Source organism: Equus caballus, chromosome 8, assembly GCF_041296265.1.
Source record: "Equus caballus isolate H_3958 breed thoroughbred chromosome 8, TB-T2T, whole genome shotgun sequence".
NCBI lineage: Eukaryota > Metazoa > Chordata > Mammalia > Perissodactyla > Equidae > Equus > Equus caballus.
In genome coordinates, this window is record NC_091691.1 from 13,027,599 (window position 1) to 13,045,028 (window position 17,430).

At 51.6% G+C, this 17,430-nt stretch overlaps 2 protein-coding genes and 1 non-coding gene across 52 annotated transcripts in view; 2 read left to right on the forward strand and 1 right to left on the reverse strand.

Moving 5' to 3' along the window:
* On the reverse strand, window positions 1–7,858 carry LOC138915117 (cationic amino acid transporter 4-like). 50 transcript variants are annotated; one of them, XM_070219941.1, is made up of 13 exons: window positions 7,689–7,858; window positions 7,148–7,522; window positions 6,791–6,946; window positions 6,307–6,686; window positions 5,941–6,049; window positions 5,258–5,840; window positions 4,756–4,908; window positions 4,517–4,639; window positions 3,240–3,330; window positions 2,550–2,834; window positions 1,939–2,173; window positions 598–715; window positions 1–354 (listed from the first exon to the last, which is right to left on the reverse strand). In XM_070219941.1, exons 4-6 carry the CDS (start codon window positions 6,370–6,372, stop codon window positions 5,704–5,706), a joined length of 312 nt encoding a protein of 103 aa, XP_070076042.1. In that variant the 5' UTR covers window positions 6,373–6,686; window positions 6,791–6,946; window positions 7,148–7,522; window positions 7,689–7,858; the 3' UTR covers window positions 1–354; window positions 598–715; window positions 1,939–2,173; window positions 2,550–2,834; window positions 3,240–3,330; window positions 4,517–4,639; window positions 4,756–4,908; window positions 5,258–5,703. The 50 variants fall into 50 exon arrangements, with proteins under 50 accessions (XP_070076042.1, XP_070076050.1, XP_070076020.1 ...); XM_070219949.1 differs by having other exon boundaries at window positions 2,525–2,655; window positions 6,307–6,655; window positions 6,798–6,946; window positions 7,689–7,822; XM_070219919.1 differs by lacking the exon at window positions 598–715 and having other exon boundaries at window positions 2,525–2,834.
* On the forward strand, window positions 4,088–4,222 carry MIR8929-1 (microRNA mir-8929-1). The gene has a single exon (NR_127915.1). It is a non-coding gene; the product is annotated as a microRNA 8929-1 (primary transcript).
* The window catches only part of LOC138915187 (cationic amino acid transporter 4-like), a 22,777-nt gene continuing 13,205 nt past the window's right edge, over window positions 7,859–17,430 (forward strand). The window contains 2 exon segments of the mRNA XM_070219965.1: window positions 7,859–8,029; window positions 9,732–9,802. Of these exon segments, the coding sequence (XP_070076066.1) occupies window positions 7,874–8,029; window positions 9,732–9,802 (227 nt within the window). The 5' untranslated portion in view covers window positions 7,859–7,873.

Genomic DNA, 17,430 nt, shown 5'->3' on the forward strand with positions numbered 1-17,430 from the left:
TTTAAAACAATGCCCATTTATTATCGTGGACTCTGTAGGTCAGAATCTGGGATGATGTGCCTGGGTTCTCTGCTAAGGGTTTCAGGGCTGAAATCAAGGTGATGGCTGCCTACATTCTCACCCAGACTCAGCGTCCCTTTCCAAGGTCACTCCTGCATTGGCATAATTCAGTGTCTTGCAGTTGAAGGACTGAGATCCCTGTTTCCTTGCTGATTGTCATTCAGGAGCCATTCTCTGCTTCTACAGACTGTCTGCATTCTTTCTCAGGTGGCTTTCTCCTTCCTCAGATCCTCTATGCTGTAATGTGGCATCGAGTCCTTCTCATGCTGCGAATGTCTCTGGCTTTGTCTTCTCCTACCACCCAGAGAAAACTCTGCATTTAAGAACTCATGTGATTAGGCCTGGCCCACCCAGATAATCGCCCCATCCTAAAGAGAACTGTGCCATATAACATCATAATCACAGGACTGATATCTCATCTCCTTCACAGGTTCTGGGATTAGGGTGAGACGTATTTGGGAGGCCAGTCTAGAAATTCTGCCTAGCACAATGTGCCCTTTGGCCCCCAGAGATCCCAAATACAAAATACATTCACACCTTCTTAAGGTTCCTAAAGTCTCATCCCATGACAATGTCCACATCAGGTGCTGCTGAGGCTCCTGAATAGAATCTATCAGGTACAGCTCCTGGGCACAATTCCTCTCCGTCTTGAGATCTGTTCTCAATAGACAATTGGTGGGACAGGCATTGGATAAAAATTAGAGACATTCCAGTTCAAAAAAGGAGAAAAAAGAAGGTAAAAATGAGTCATTGACCCCAAAGAGTTTGAAAATCAAGGTGGGCAAACACTAGCAGGAGTTCCTCACTTAGGTTTCAAAGCCTCAGAATAATCCTCTTGGTTTGAGGGCTGTGATATCCTGTCTTTATTTCCTGAGACTGTTAATTCCTCTCTCTTTCCCTCCCTCTCTTTCTTGCCTTTAATGAGTGTTGCTAGAGGTAGGTCAAGTTTATCAATCTTTTTGCAGAACTGCCTTCTGCTTCTGTTGATTCTCTTGATTGATTCTGTGTTTTCCATTTTCTGTGTTCCAGTGTTTTGCTTTACTGTGTACTTCCTCCTGCCTACTTTGGCATACGTCACTTTACTTTCCCATCTTCTCAAAGTGGGAGCTCCAAATATTGATCTAATTCCTCTCTTCTTTTCTAATATAGGCATTTAGAGATAGAACCGTTCCTCTAAGATCTTCCTCAGCCTCATCCTATCAGTTTTGATATGTGGCTTTTCAATCATCTCTCAGTTCAAAAGAGTTTCTCATTTCCAACGTCACTTCTTCTTTGACCTACAGGTTTTTTATAAGCATGTTGCTTGACTTCAAAATATTTGGCAATTTTTCAGATACCTATTATTAATTTCTAATTTAATTCTCTTATGGTCAAAATAACACACTCAGAGTCCTCTTCTTTAATAGTTTTGAGGCGCATTTTATTGTTGAGCCTGCAGTCTCTCTTAGGGAATGTTCCATGTGAACTTGAAAAGAATGTGTACCCTCAGTTGTTGGGTGCAGCCTTCCATGAATCTCAATGTCGTTCCAATCTTTTAGAGCATCACAGATGTTTATTTTTGGTCTTTCTCTATTGGCATGGGAAAGTCTGTCCTATGTCTGTCTCATCATTGTATCTTGGAAGCACAATACATGTCCAGTTTCACAGGTTCTCAGCTGGAGAGGAATTTTGCCTCAGGATGAATCGTAGCTCTAGTCTCATCCATACATGATTTAAATGATACTTAGATGAGATTTTGGACTTTAGACCTTAGAGATGCTGGAATGAGTTAAGGCCTTTGGGGCTATTTGGATGGAACGAATGTATTTTTGATAGCAGAGAGACATGAATTTTGGGGGGTCAGGGGCAGAATGCAATGGACTGAAATTTTGTACCTACCTTCAAAATTCCTATGTTGAACGCTTAACTCTAAATGTGACGGTATTTGGAGATGGGGTTTTCGGGAGGTAATTAGGGCTAGATGACGTCATGAGGATGGGGCTCTCATGATGGGATCAGTGCTCTTCAAAGAAGAGACACCAGAAAGCTCTATGTCTCTGTCTTCCTCTGCCTCCCCTACCACCCCTCACCCACAAAGAGGAGGTCATGTGAACACACAGTGAGAAGGTTCCACCTGCAAGACAGAAAAAAGAGCTCTCCTTAGAACCTAACCATGCTGACACCCTAATATCTGACTTCCAGCCTCGAGAACTGCGAGAAAAGAAATATCTGTTAAGTCAACCAGTCTGTGGTATGAGCAGACTAAGACAACTGTGTCCAGAGTATACAAAGAACTCTCCAGACTAAACAATAAACAACCCACTCCCTCCCCAAAACAGGCAAAAGACATGAATAGACATTTCAGCAAAGAGGATATGATGTTGGCAAATAACTCAACAAATGATGTTCGATTTGCATTAGGCAGTTGATTAATCAACTTAGAGCCACCCTGAGGTACCACCACACATCTATTAGAATGACTCACATGGGAAAAAAAATACTGACAATACCGAGCATCCCACGAAGGGGAGACACCTCCTGGGCCTGGACAGCTCTGCTCTCACCACGTCAGCACCCTCCATCCACTGGGGACCTGCCGGGCTGACGAAGACTGTTCTGAAGGGGAGACGGGAATGCACAGCCACATAGCTGAGGGCTCTGTCTTCCGGCACCTCCACTGGGATGGGGGTTCAGGGGGCCGTGCTGGGACCCCGGGTGGCTCCAACGTGCAGGCCTGGTGGTGCCTCTGCATCTCTCCTTTCTCCAACAGCCCCCTGCCACTCCCTTCCCAGATCCTGTGGAGATTGGAGCGCCCGGAGTTTGCCTTGTGTTTTCAAGGCATAAACACGGGCCAGTGTGTGGTGTTCAATGGGACCCACAGGACCTGTGAGATCCGGGGCTGGTGCCGTGTGGAGTGACACTGTGCCAGTGTAAGTGTCCCTGACACCCAGGGCAGGGTCCCAGGACCAGCAGAGCCTGCCCCTTACCTACCCCCACCTGCGGGGAGCTGGACACTGTCACCAAGGTGGCCCTGGCACCCACTCATTCGCCCTTTCCTGAGGCCTGTAGCCTTTCTCTGCTGGTTGGGGGTTGAGAGTTGGGGGGAGAGATAGGGGCTGGCAAGGGTGGGGGCCCTGCCTAGCGGACTCATGGATGAAGCCCTAGCAGGCCCAGGGCAGGGGGTGGGGGAAAAATCCTACCCTTCAGCTCCCACACAGACTGTCACTCCCCCAGCTCCAGCCTTGGTGGGGTGCTCCCTGGGGATCACAGAAGCCAGTTTTGTATGGAGACCTGCAGGGAAACAGTGGGGCTCCTGCTGGGGCTGGAGAACGCTCTCCTGGGCTCTGTCTCCAGTGTTCCCCATAGCTCCCTGCTCTCCAGCTGTCCACCACCCTGGCTGTGGTTAACTCCGGCCCTGCCTGGCTCCCAGACCTCCCACCACAGGTAGAACCCCTGCCCTCTCAGCTACCCTGCACGGGGGTCTGTGCAGCCAGAGTCCAAGGTGGGGGAGAAAGAAGCCTGACAAGAGTTGTCACAGCTGTTCTGATCCTGGTGTCCTAGGGCAGGGCCCCTCCCAGCTCTGGGCCTCATCCATGGAATGATGAGTGCAGGGAGCAGGTGATCTAACTCCCCCTAGAATACCAGGCACTTCTTGGGCCCTTACCTGCTCAGCTTATGAGCACCAGCCCCTTCCTGGTGGCAGCCCTTGGGCTGTGGGGGGCTGAAGGGGGAGGAGGGTAGAGGGGCTGAGTTGGTGGGCATGGGGTCCTTTGGGACCTTCTATCTGTCTCCTTGGTGACCCCCAACCCAATGCCCAGGAAGCTGCTCACCAAGCTATTGGGAGCCAAGGGGTGGGGAGGCTGTATATCTGCACACGTCACTGCTGGCCAAGGTCACACACGACAGCGTGTCTGGGCAGTTGGCCACCTCAGCCTGAGGCAACTGCACAGGGACCATGCTCTGACCAAGACCCCAGGTGCAGACCAGGGGCCAGAGACAATGCCTGTAACAGAGCCCATGGAAGCCCCCAGCAGGCTGGCCTGGTTCTGGCTCTGGCATCCTCCCGGGGGCCTGAGTCCTGCATGCTGGAGAATTTGCCCATGTCCCCGGGCCCATGGTCAGGAGGGGAGGGACGGGGGCTGCAGCAGTCCAGCCCTCTCTTGGTCCCATGGAGGGGCAGGGATTTGGGGGGTACCCACTCCAGGGAGGTAAGGGGCTGCCTTCTCATGGGTCCCTGGTGACCAGGTCATGCTGGCAGCTTGCTGGTGGGGTGACATGGGCCAGGTTGGGGAGGCCCAAGGCTGCAGCCCAGGCTGGGAAGCACCTGGAATCACCTGGAACCTGGAGCCTAGCAAAACCTTGGGGTCCCTGCTGCCTCTCAATCCCCAGAGCAGTGTCCATGGGAGGCGGGGTAAGAAGGGTTGGGGTGAGAGTTCACAGCCCTGAGGCCTGGTTATTGGAGTGAGATCACGAGTACCTGGCTGTCCTTGGGGCCCAGAGAAGGCTAATGTCAAGGCCGGAGAGAGTCAAGGAGTAAAGCTGCCAAAGCCAGCAGCTTCCTGTGTGGTCCTCACAGGCAGGATCAAGGAGTTGGAGGCATCTATGGTAGATGTAACATGGACTTGGGGAGACCAATTGGGGTGCAGAGTGGGCCTGGGGACCCTGAGGATGGGGCCCTATAGCCACCAGGTAGGGCCTAGGCGCTTGTGCACCCACCTGCACGCGTGTCTCCCATCCTGAGCCTTCATCCCAAATCCCTGAGGGGGCCGCAGGGAGAGCGGCAGCTGGAGCTGCGGGCCCTGAGCTTGGAAACAGCCGTTGCCTCAGTCTGCACGTGGGTGTGCACCCCCAGGTGAGCCGTGTGGGTGCCTGAGAGATGCGTGATGCATGTACCTGTGGGCCTCTATATCCTGGGGCCTCAGGCACATGCCCTGCTCTCTAGGAGCCCTGGAAACTCAGGGAACCCAGGAACTCCACTGCCCTTTCTAGGCGGCCTCCTTGGGGTCCAGGCTCTGCTCTCTGCATCCGCCCCCAAGGGGACATGTGGGAAACCTGGGAGGGAGCCTGGGCCCACCCTGTGAGGGAGCCCTCCGTGCCTGGTGTGTGTAGCCCCACCCTGTGCTGGGCAGAAGGCAGTGGCCTGAGGGCAGGACCCTGGGATCCTGACCTGGTCATGTCCCTGTCCCAGGGCTGGTGTCTCCCCCTTACAGAACCTCACCAACTTTACTGTGGATTGGGGACAATCTTCTGGTTCCCAGGAGCAGGCGAGGATTCAGTGCCACAAAGAACACCACAGTGGACACGATGGCAGGCCACGTGGGTGACTGAGCAGTTATTATTGCAGATCCCTGGGGCTGCAGGCCTCTTCCCTGACCACCCTGCTCACCTGCCCAGGTGGCTGGAGTTGGTCATAAAGTGGAAGGTGCTACGCAGAGTCCACCACACCAGGACTGGCCACGGCCCACTCCTGAGGAATTCAAAGCTCTGCACCTGTGCTAAGGTCCTGCGGTCCTGAGGACCCCTTGGCATGGGCAGGCCTGCAAATCCGAGCTGCCTCGGATAGAAGGGCTGCCAGCCCCTCCAGCCTCGTGGGGATGTAGGGGAAGACAGGCAGGCCCCCAGCGGTCCTCATGGACTGGCCGGCTGCTCCATGTGTCTGGGCTCCTAGGCAGGTGCCTGGCTAAGAGGCTGCAGGGCCTGCACCATCTCCTCCAGGCCGCTGTCTGTGGCAGTCAACCTCGGCAGCTCCCGCTGGTTCTCCTTGCTGTGCCAGATGCCGTAGACAAAATACACCACGAATCCTGCAGGGGTGGCACAAGCCTGAGGGGCAGGTCCCAGCCCAGCTTCCCTGCTTGCCCTCCTCCTGCAGCCAACCCAGGGTCCCAGCCTGGCCCCACTCACCAATCAGCAGCCAGATGGAGAAGCTCAGCCAGGTCAGGGAGCTCAGCTGCAGCATGAGGAAGACGTTGAGGAGGATGCTCAGGGCTGGAGTCAGGGGCACCATGGGAACCTGAGGGGCAAGGGCAGGGCTGCTGGGCTGCAGGGAGGGGCTGCTGGCCTGGGGCCTGATTTCTCGGGAGTCCACGGAGCCTTTCTCCGCCTCTGCGGATTCTGGAATCAAGGGCCCGCTTGCCATGCAGAAAGACGGGGATGGGGTACTGGACTCCCCAGGCCCGTGAGCCCTGGTGCATCCTGCCACAGCAGAGGAGGAAGGGGCGAAGGGAGGTGGCTGGGCTGGGAGTGAGGGGTGCTGGCTGGAGGAAGTACCTGAAAGGTGTCCTGCCGGTGCTTTTGCTGGTGGGCCCCCAGGACGAGGAGACTGAGCAGAAACATGAGGGTGCTGAGCAGGAGCAGCAGGGTGTAGCCTCAGTGTGGGAGGTGCAGCGCCGAGTCCTCGAAGACCAAAGCAGTCTCGTCCGGTGTTTGTGGGATGAAGGCAAGAGCCCAGAGGTGAGAAGAGGCTGGGGCAGCAAAAGCCCCAGATGAAGCCTAGCCCACTGGGCCTCCCTGGGGCACCTGCTCTGCGGCCACCGATCTGCACGTGCTCTCTCAAGGGCGGCAGCCAAGCTGAAGAGACGGAGCCCCAGGGGTGAGCCCTTGGCTAGCCCAGCGTGTCCTGGGAGAAGACCAGCAGAAAGGCCTGGCCACTGAGGGCCAATCCGACATTGGGGTGGGCGCTGCCGCCCCCCCATCCGCCCCATCCCCGCCACCTCGCTGCCGGGGCCACAGAAGCAGGGAGCACCGGGCCCACCTCTGACCTCTCGTCTCAGGTGCGCTGGATGTGGGCAGTGACACGGCCGCGGGGGCCTGGGACTCGCTCGGCAGCCTCTGCCCGGGGCACGTGGACTTGAGCATCTGGAAGAAGGCTAGGGGCGCCACGTTCAGCTTCAGCAGGCCCAGCAGGATCCTGGAGAGACAGGCGCGCTGCGCAAGGAGCCTCCTCGCCCGGGCCAGGCTGCTCGGCCAGAGCGGGCAGGCGTGGCCGCCTCCCTTAAGACCCCGACTCTACGCTGGGCCTCAAGGGGGTCCGACAAGGGCGGTGGCTGGGAGAGCTGGAGGGTCGGGGGTCGCCGAGCGCGCAGCCCGGCCCGCGCCCGCTCCCGCTCACTTGTGCACACATCGGGGTCCATGGAGCCGCCCGCCGCCTGCACCAGCTCGTACAGCTCCATCTCCTCGGCGCTCAGCACCTTCTTCCGCCGCAGCGCGAGCTTCTGCAGGGCCGCCTCCAGCCCCGGTGACGCCCCCGGCCCCGGTCCGGCGCCCGGAGCCTCCATCTGCGCGGCCGCGGGAAAGTGCCCTTCCCGCCAATCCCCTGTCCCCTGCCCAAGTCCCGTTCCCCAGCCCCACCCCACGGGCGCGCCCACAGCCACCTCTACCCTCCGACCGTTCCTTTCCCGGCAGCCCGATCCCGGAGGGCAGGGCCGGCTCCGTCTCCCCTCGGTCCCTCGGTCCGCAGACGTGTACGCGCTGGACTGTCTGTTAGCTGTAGGGGAAAACGTGGCCGACCGCTGAGACCCGCTCCTTGGCGATCAGGGCTTCCCTGCTGGGCTGCCTCGGTCGTTGTCCCTGAGGTAGCAGCACCCAGCGCAGTGCCTGGCATCCAGTGGGCGCTCAATAAATGCCCGAGGGAGTAAGGGCAGTCAACACACTCTGTGTAATTGTTCTGCGCCGGTTCCCCACGAGAGGGCGTGCCTCGACGGCCCGAATCAGGAAGGCGCAGTCCTTTCTGGCGATACAGCGCGTGAGCCCGGGGGTCTAAGGAGCACAGCTGCCCCCACTGCGCACGCGTAGTCAGAGGAGGCATCCATACTTGGGGCGGGCCTTCGCTGTGCGCATGCGCCTTTTGAGAGCGTTGGCGCGGGGGCAGCGGCGCGTTTCCAGCCAGGCCAGGGGGCGAGACGCCTGGCGCAGTTTGTTGCCGACGTGTCTGCGCTCAGAACTCGAACGGCGGACTCCGTCCTTGAGGCGAGCGACGCTGCGGACCCCACAGGTGAGTGGCGGGACCGCCCCGCATCCTGGCGGCCTCTGGAACCTCCGCCGGCGCCGTCTCGGTCCCCCGCGCGCCCGGGCTGGAACGGCGGGGAGCCAGGCCGGCCGCGCCCTCCTGCCGCCTCCGCGCCCCGCGGCGGGGCTCGGTTACCGCGCGGCGAGCGGCCGGAGGGCCGGAGCTCCGAGGGAGAGCGGAGCCTCGGGTCAGCCGGCGGTGGGTGCCCGCCCGAGCCCTCCTCCCGTGTGGCTCGAGTTCTCCGAGCCTCAGTTTCCCCGTCTGTAGGAGGGGACCCCGAGGCTCCCCCACCGGACGCTGGTGAGCCCGAGCGGGAGCGCGCTCGGCCCTCGGAGCGGCCGGGGGGAGGCCTGGCGCGGTCCTGGCCTGTACATGTTCGCATGTTTAAATGTGTGTGTAAATGTGGTGGTTACAGTACAGGTCAGCCTCTGTGTAGGGCGGTGCTCAGAGGTGGGATCAGTAACAACGTTTTTTAAGGAGTGTAGGAGACACGCCCCAGAGACACTAGCAGGGCTGTGTCTTGCTGGAAACTCCGCGGTGATTTTAAGCAAGTCTTGGCCGCGCTGTGCAAAGGGGTCGTTTACAGTCAGCTTTCAGGCTAGTGTAGAAGAGAGAACAAATCGAAAAAATCAGGCACATATTCACTTTGCAGCTGTTGCTGGTATTCTGGCTCCAGTCAAAACAGAAATCTAAGTGCTGGGCAGGACTCAGACACACCACTGGGGCGATTAACCTAAAAATAAAGAAGGAAAATGAGAGGCAGAGGTGTTTATTTTGGGCTCAAAGAGTTGCAATTCAGGGAGCAGAGATTCAGGTAGAAACCCAAATAGTGTCCCGCTAGGGAGTAGAAGTCAGGGGCTTTGAAAGGCACAGAGGGAGGTTTGCATTACAAAGAAGGTTCATTGGGGTTCGCAGCAGAAAGCTAATCTTGGCTAAAAATAATTGATAAGGCTAGCCAGAGGAAGGCCAACGTCTGACTCTGGGATGAGCTGCAGGTTTCTTCCAGCGTTACTGACTTCAAAGGTTCCTGTTCTACCCCACGAGGACGTGCATAAGACCCACTTCCTTCATGGCTTCCCAGCTCCATTTAGAGCCCTCAGACATAAGTGACTGGTTGGTTCTGTTTCGCATTTCCCTGCCTCAATCAGGAAATGAACAAGGGGCCAGCTTGGAGGAAGCACTGGTCCCCCGACTTCTTCCTCTGTTCCTCCGTTGGCCAGGTTCTTCTCTCTGGCACTCAGCCTTTCCTGACCCTGGAATTCTTTCTTGGAAACAGTTTGGTGCTTTATTTTGATGATAGCTTTATTCCCATAACGTAATACTCACCGACTGAAAATGTGCACTTGAGTGAGTTTTAGTACATCCACAGAATTGTGCAGCCGTGACTGGGATCTAATTTCACAACGTTTTCCTCACCGCGAAAGGAAAGTTTGTGTCCATTAGCAGTCGCTTCCCATTCCCCCTCCCCCATCCCCTGGCCGCCACTGCTCTCTCTGTCTCTATGGATTTGCCTCTTGTGGAGATTTCATATCAATGAAATCAGACAGTATGTTGTCTTTTGTAACTGGCTCCTTTCCCTTAATAGAGTGTTCTCAAGATCTATCAATGTTTTATCACCGTTTTATTCATTCTTATGGAGCAATAATATTCCATTGTGTGGATAGTTCACATTTTATTTCTCCATCAGGAGTGGACGGACGTTTGGATTGCTTCTGCTTTTGGGGCTGCTAGGAGTCATGCTGCTAGGAAAATCGACGTGTAAGTTTTTGTGTGGACGCATGTTATCATGTGTTGGGTACATACCTAGGGACGGAATGGCTGGATCATACAGTAACTTCATGTTTAGCATTTTAAGGAACTGCCCAACGGTTTTCCAAAACAGCTGCACTGTTTTACATTCCCACCAGCAGTCTATGAGAGATCCAGTCACTCCACGTCATCTTCAGTGCTGGTTCTTATCTGACTTTTTGACAGTAGCCATCCTTGGGGAGGGTGCTTTGCACCGTGGTTTTGAATTCCATTTCCCGAATGACTGATGTCAAGAATCTTTTTCGCTGTGCTTGTTGGATGTTTGTATATCTTCTTTGGAGAAGTGTCTATTCAATCCTTTGTCCTTTTTTAAATTGGGCTACTTATCTTCTTCTTGTTGAGTTGTAAGAGTTCTTCCTAAATTGTGGATACAATCCCCTTATCAGATGTATGGTTTGCAAATATTTTCTTCCGTTCTGTGGCATGACCTTCTTGATGGTATCCTTTCAAGCTCACAAGTTTTTAATTCTGATGAAGTCCAATTTATTTATATTTTTCTTAGGTTGAGTAAGGGGGGGGGACAGTTATATGATGATGGATGGAAACTACACTTGTGGTGGTGAGCATGCTATAGTGTATACAGATGTCGAATTCTCATGTGCACGTGAAATCTATACAACGTTATAAACCAGTGTTACCTCAGTAAAAATAAAAACTAAAAGAAAGCAAGCATTGGCTAACCCACAGTCATGAAGATTTACTCCTATATTTTCTTCTAAGAGTTTGTTGGGAGTTTCGGTAAACTACTCCATAGCATTGCTGCCTTGGCATCCATTTTGTGTGGCCAGGTGGCCTGCAGGGGCCTTGAAATGACACTAGCCTCTCTTGAGAGTACACACCCTAGATGACGACCAGCAGAGTTGTTACCAGTTTCTCTCTGGTGGGACTTGAACCCATGATCCAGTGCCAATTCTGTTACCAATTTAGCCTCTCTCCACTGTCCCACAATCAGAGGGGACCCAAGGAAGAGTCCATGGGTGGGACTGGAACCCACAACCCCCAGCTCTTCCTTGGAGGGGTCTTTCCTGTTCGGTCTCGTAGAGTTGAAACAAAACTGAAGCTGAGCATTCTATAGCACAAGCTTTATTCAATGGCCGAAGAATAGAAAAATGGGAACAATTTCACAAATCAGCTTTTTAGCTCTAGGGGGATTAAGCAGCTGTTATAAGGGGTCAAGATCGTGAAGGGGAGGAATATTCGTAGGAATATGGGGAACAGGGCAGGATTTTCTGGGGAATGCGGTGCCACCCCTTTTCATCCCTTATTTGGTCTAGAATTTCTTGTCATAGCTGTGGGTAGGTGTATTATGTAGCATGATAATGCATTACACTGAGTGTATGACGAGCTGTAGGTTCTGTGTCAGGTCAAGTCAGACTATCATGTTGCCTTCAGCTGGTTTTAACTGTTTTTGACCATGTGTCAAATCCATCTTCTCCTTCCTCTCTGTGGTTTCCTGTAAGCTAAAGATAATGTGTTAGGCTTGCTTTGAGTAGCATTGTGCTTAATTTCCTATGGGGTTGGTGGGCCAGGTAACAGAGCCACAAGTAAATGTAAGTTCCTCATATGGTTCCTACAGCTTCCCTTGTGAGAAGCATTCTCCTCTCCCTGCACTCTCTAGCTTTCCCTTGTTTGCCCCTTAGATGAGACCCCTGGGAAGCTCACCAAAACCTCCTGTGGTTTGAATTGTCCAATCCAGATTTAGCCTGGAAAGCACTCTGCCTGCAGAACCCAATAAAGGTGTCTGCCCCAGGTCCCACCCTGCTCCCTGCCTGCTCTCTGCCTGCGCCTCGTGCTGTGGCCCCTCTAGGTCCTCCAGGACCTGGGAGTAACACACTTCTCTATTTCACTTCCTCTGTGGTCTTTTGTTGAACCAGAGGTTCACCATCCAGTACCCCCAGGGCTCTGCCTAACAAATGTTAATTTGATAAGTCACCATACGTATTACAGGCATAGCTCATTTTGTTGTGCTCTGCAGATGTTGCCTTTTTTACAAATTGAAGGTGCAGGGGAAGAGGGAGAAAAACCCCCTTTTCCCCTTCTGATTCTTAAGGCTGGTCAGAGAATTACAGATGACGCAAGACAAGTTAGCAGAAGAAAATAAAAGTTTAATATGTGCACACGGGGAATTCACATAAGCATGAAGAATTCCAAAGACAGTCAGGGGAAATGAAGTATGTCTGTCTTTCTGGACTGAGAAGAGGAACATAGAGGTCTGAGACTTCAAAGTGAGAGAGGCAATTTATAGAAAGATGAAAAGATTTCGTATTCGGTAAACAAATGTTTGCGTTGTCCTATCTATAGCCAGTGGGATGCAAAGGAGCTCTTTTGAGAAAATGGCCCTTGCTAGATGCCTTCTTGCCTACCACACCTAGAGTTATCTATGGTAAGAGCTTCTTCCTGGGACACAGCGTTCTACTTAATTCTTTTAGGCAGTTTGGGGGAAGGTCACATATTCTTCCAGAATCTTCTTAGCCTTGATTGTCTTCAGCTCAAAATGATCCGCATCCCAGGGTGGCACATCTTGGGGTGGCCTGCCCTGAACCCCATCAGTTCCTTTCTCTGAAATGTCCCGGGAAATTTCACATGTTAAAAGCTGAGCTGGTGACTCTGGAGAGAGAAAGTGAGTTAGTAGCCAAGTAGTATGAAATCTGCAAAGGGAGAAAAGAACATAGACTGGAATGAGGGTGAACAAGCAGAAAAGGGGTTGGATCCCGTCTCCTCACACCACATTAAACCAGTTCCTGATCCTGGGAATGAGTCAGTCCAATAAAATGGGTGAGCTTCATTCATCTGATGGGAAATGTGAATCTTCTCTTTTAATAGATAGAAGTTAGATACTACTTGCCCTGTTCCATTCACATAAAAGCAGCATTTTTCACTGATGATTGCACAAGCTTCTCCTTGCTGGGCAGTCAGAGTGTCCACAACAGGTGGATTTTGGAGGACCACAGAGGCTAGGCTGCTAATCTCTGACTGGAGTATTTTCAAAGTTTGCATGGTAGTGTTGAATGTAGTGTTCCATTACCATGGAGAGATTTAAGATTGCCTTTCCACCTGGTAATCTCCAAAGCTGGGAATAAGACTATGGATGCTGAAAACAACTTGGAGTTAGGATTTTCAAGTGGATTCTCTATGACTTCTGAACTGGCACGTTGATGTGGCCAATCTTAGGAACAAAGGAACCCAAGTTTGCAATTTGTCCAGCATTTAGGGTGGAGTATCTGGTGACAGAAGGGGCCAGATATCCAAGTCCACATTGTCCTGAACAATTAGCTGGGAACCCGTTATATACTTGGTTGCCACATGAAACAAAAAGACCAATGTGGTTTACAGACAAGGTTAGAACTGAACCAGTAGTCCCCAGGGTCTGGAGTATTCCATCACCTTTGCTACTGTTACTGTTATTGCCTGAACATCTCCATTTTCCATGTGCTCCTGTCAATCAGAGAGCAGAAAAGATTGCAGAACAGCTGGTACAGGAGGCCTGCAGTTTGATTTTGGCAGCTGTAAAGCCTGGTCCTGTCACCTGACCATGTGAGTCCAGAGTTTGGATCCACCCACATATAGTTTGTGGTATGGGGCAGCTTAATCATGCGTGCAGCTGTAATACCCCAGGTCATACAATGGTGGTTTGTAAACCATCCAGAACATTTGGTGATTTGGCAAATGTTTGTGCCAAAGGGAGTAGTGTTAGAGTCACTTCCACTTTCCTTGAGAGGTTTGAAGATGCCACCTGTGGGATGAAACCACAGAGTTTGATTGCAATACTGTCCTGGTGTGCCACCAAGGAAAGGTCCAGTGTGAGGGTTACTTTCAATTCAAAGGGAAAAAGTTTTACCTGTTGTTTTCATCTGGGCAAGGGACAGTCCTGGAGTTTCTCTAGAGGCTTTCTGGGCCCACGTGACTCACCAGGAGAGGCAGAGTGGTGTTGTCCTTGTCGTGGACACCATACCCTATTGTTCATCCATCTCCCGTACTTAGTCCACCAGGTGTTCACATCAGCAGGAACAGAGACTAGTTCAGGTTCTTTGAACTCTCTAGCCGTTGACATAACCAACATTCAGATTGGATAGTTAGTGTGGCCAGGGTTTGGTAAACTGGCATAAGGGGGTGTTGGTCTGTGCTGGTCCTGTTGAGAAAGAGAGGGTTAGCAAGAGCAAGACACATACTGGAAAAGAGCTGATAGTGGAAACTCAGAGAGGGAAGTAGGACAGATAGAAACCAACACTCTCGAGTCTGCTTCCTAATAAGTGATTAAAAGGAATATGTATGCTGGTTAAGAGAAAAAGGGTGGTTGTTGGTGGCGATAGTGGTGGTGTGTGTGTGTGTGTGTAGGGAGTTTTAAAAGCCAGAGGGGAAAATAGGTGAAAGTGAGGTTTCTTGATCCATGATCCTGGGAGAAACTGGCTACTCCATGAGGCTGGCTGCTTCTGGGGCCTGGGAATTGGCCCTGGAAATCCTTATTTAAGGTCACCTATGGGGACTGTCTCTGAGTTTTCTTAGAGCGATGTTCTGCATCTATTTTCACGTGGCTTGCATGGATCCAGGAAGATCTTTCCTTTATTTTGATGGAAGTGTATTTGGTCAGTAGGACTTCCTAAGGTCCTTCCCAGCGAGGTGACAGCGCATGTTTTCTTCTAAGGACCTTGATGGACACCCGATCTTCTGGTCCGATGGGACAGCAAGGCTTATCAGAAAGTGGGGACCATGCCTCTTTTATCTGTTGACCATATGCTTCAAGTATACCAGTTAATTTTTGTCTATAGCTAGTCATAGCATCAAATTGTTCACTTAAGTTCCCGTAATATTCACTTAATCCAGGAAGGGAAGGTTTAGAGTCGCCAGTAGGCATCGAACATTCAAACACTATTTCAAAAGGAGTCAATCCATCTCTACTATTTGGAATATGCTGAATCTTTATGAGGACCAAGGGCAGAGCCTCTGGCCTTTTAAGCCCAGTTTCTTGCCAGACCTTTCCTAAAGTCCTCTTGATGTTTAGAATTTGACAGCCCTGATGATCGAGGATGATACGGGGTATGAAATTTTAATGAGTACCCCAGAGTTTCTGCAAGCAAGTAGTTTTTGTCTGCTGTAGAATGAGTTCCTTGGTCTGATTTGATCCATAAGGGAATTTCAAAACAAGGAATAACTTCTTTTCCAGTGTTGTGGCATCTGCATGCCTAGTTGGAGAGCGTTCGGTGCATCCAGTAGCCATACAGACAATAACCAAACAGGGAGAATAGCCTAAAGCTGGGGGCAAGGCTATCAAGTCCATTTGGAGTGCTGCAAAGTGTGGTGTGGGCCTGGGAGCACTTCCTGGGCTCTGCTGATTTCTCCCAGAAACTTGGTGAGATTGGCAAGTAGTGCACTGGGAAATAATTGGGTCAGAAATTTTGTGGATGCCAGGGCAAAGCCAATTGTCTTTTAGTTCCTTAACTATCCCCCATCTGCATATATGTCCCATTTGGTGGGAGATAAGTGCAGCCAAAAAGTCAAAGGAAAAGAAGCTGCAGGAAGTCTCGTTGGCCAAGCGTCTAATCCATCTGATCATTGTTTGGTGCCATGTTGTATCCCATGGTCTTTTTCAGATTGTGGGGCATTTCCGTACTGGTTAATAATGGGAGTCAGAGATAAAGGCACATTTAAAAGTTGAGTGGAGAAAGGACTAGGGGGTCCATGGTGAGCTGTATATTTAGCAGCCCTGCCAGCCTGTCATTTCCTGAAGATATGACATCAATTTCCTGAGTATGGGCTGAAGAGTGAGCAATGGCTATTTGAGAAGGGAGGTAAATAGCTTGTAATAGGGCAGCAATTAAGTGTCCATTAGCAATAGGTGTTCCTGCAGAAGTTAAGGATCCGTGGGATTTCCACCTTGTACCAACAGCATGGCAGACTCCAAAAGCACACTGGAGTCAGTGTAAAGAGTGGCAGTTTTCCCCTTTGCTCATGTGCAGGCTCTAATAAGATCTATGAGTCCAGCATCTTGGGCTGATTTTACAGTGGGCAAAGAATAAGCTTCAAGTGTTTCATGTGGGGAAACTTGGCATAGCCAGTTCTTATATTGCTCTGGAAATTCTGTTTACAGGAGCCATCACAAAACAGAAGTAAGCCTGGACTGTCTAAAGGGATGTCTGAGAGATCCTCTTGTGGCTTTGAGACCATTTCTATAGTTGCAGGGCAATCATGTGGGATAGCGTGGGGCTCTCCATCATCAGGGAGGGGTAATGAGGTAGTTGAATTCCAAGTATCACAACGATGTCAGATGATGGAAGAGTTAGTTAAGAGTGCACTTATAGGTCGTCTCTGGCCCTGTAGAGAGGTGTTGTGTCTATGAATTTGCAAAATAGCAGACACAGCATGGGGAACCTAGAGACGAATGGGAGAGCCTAGTGTTGGAGTACTGCCTTTGTCAGTCAGGGTGGCAGATGAGGCCACTGCATGGAAGCCTGGGGGCATACAGCATCTAGTTGGCATGAGAAGTATGCTATAGGATGTCTCTGAGAGGCAAAAGACTGCCCCAGGATGCCTTTAGCAATTCCACTATTTTCGTGGCAGTATAGATGAAAAGGTCGTCAAAAGTAGGTGAGCCGAGAGCCAGGGGTTTGGACAAACCTAATTTTAAGGTTTCAAAGGAGTTTAATGGCTCTGAAGGCCAGGAAATAGGCTCTGGGGTGATAGTTGGGAGAAGAACTTAGAGAGGGTTAGCAAGGGCTGCAGAATCAGGAATCCGCTGGGGCCGTAACCAGCTGCCCCTAGACGTTTACGTGGCTGTTTTCTCGTTTTGAGTAGAAGGATGGACAAAATGGACTGAAGGCATTTAGGGGTAGCTTCTGAATGCCTTGAGATATGTCATGTCCCAGTAGGTAGCAGTCGTTTGCACCCACTGAAATTTAGACCTGGAGGCTTTATGGCCTCGAGCAGCTCGTGCCTTCGGGAGAATGAGGGCTCTGTAAGAGCTCCCTATTTAGTTGCATTACAGACTGGAAGGTTATCCACACAGCGAACAGGAGTGGAGCCTTGAGTAGAGAGTACAGAATCCATGTCAGCTTTAAGGACTCCGGAAAATAATGAGAGGACTCACAATATCCCTGAGGGAGGTGAGTCCACGTTAATTGCCTCCCTGTAAATGTAAATGCAGAAAGAACTTGTGAATCAGGGTGCAAAGGGGTTGGAAAGAAAGCTGAGCAAGGGTCAACAGTCAGCAAGAACTGAGGTCGAGATGGCAGCAGTATCAAGGACCAAGGAGGCTGAGGAACTATGGAAGACTTTATGGCTCTGGGGTCTTGTACAAATCTATAGATTTGGTTCCCATCTGAGTGAAAATTGCCTTCTTTTTTCACTGGCCAGTGTCAACGCAAATAATCCATCCATAACCAATCTATATACCAAATTGGAATAAGTTGATGATCCAACCCCGAGGACCATATAGCCCAGGAGAGCCCTTTCACAAAGGAAGCAAACACTCCAAAGAAGTGGGGGTGTACAGAGTGGTTATATAGTGTTTGACGATAGTCATGAGATTGCTTTGGCAGCACAGCAATTCAGTGAGCACAGCAGGTCTGCGGTTGGAAGATGGG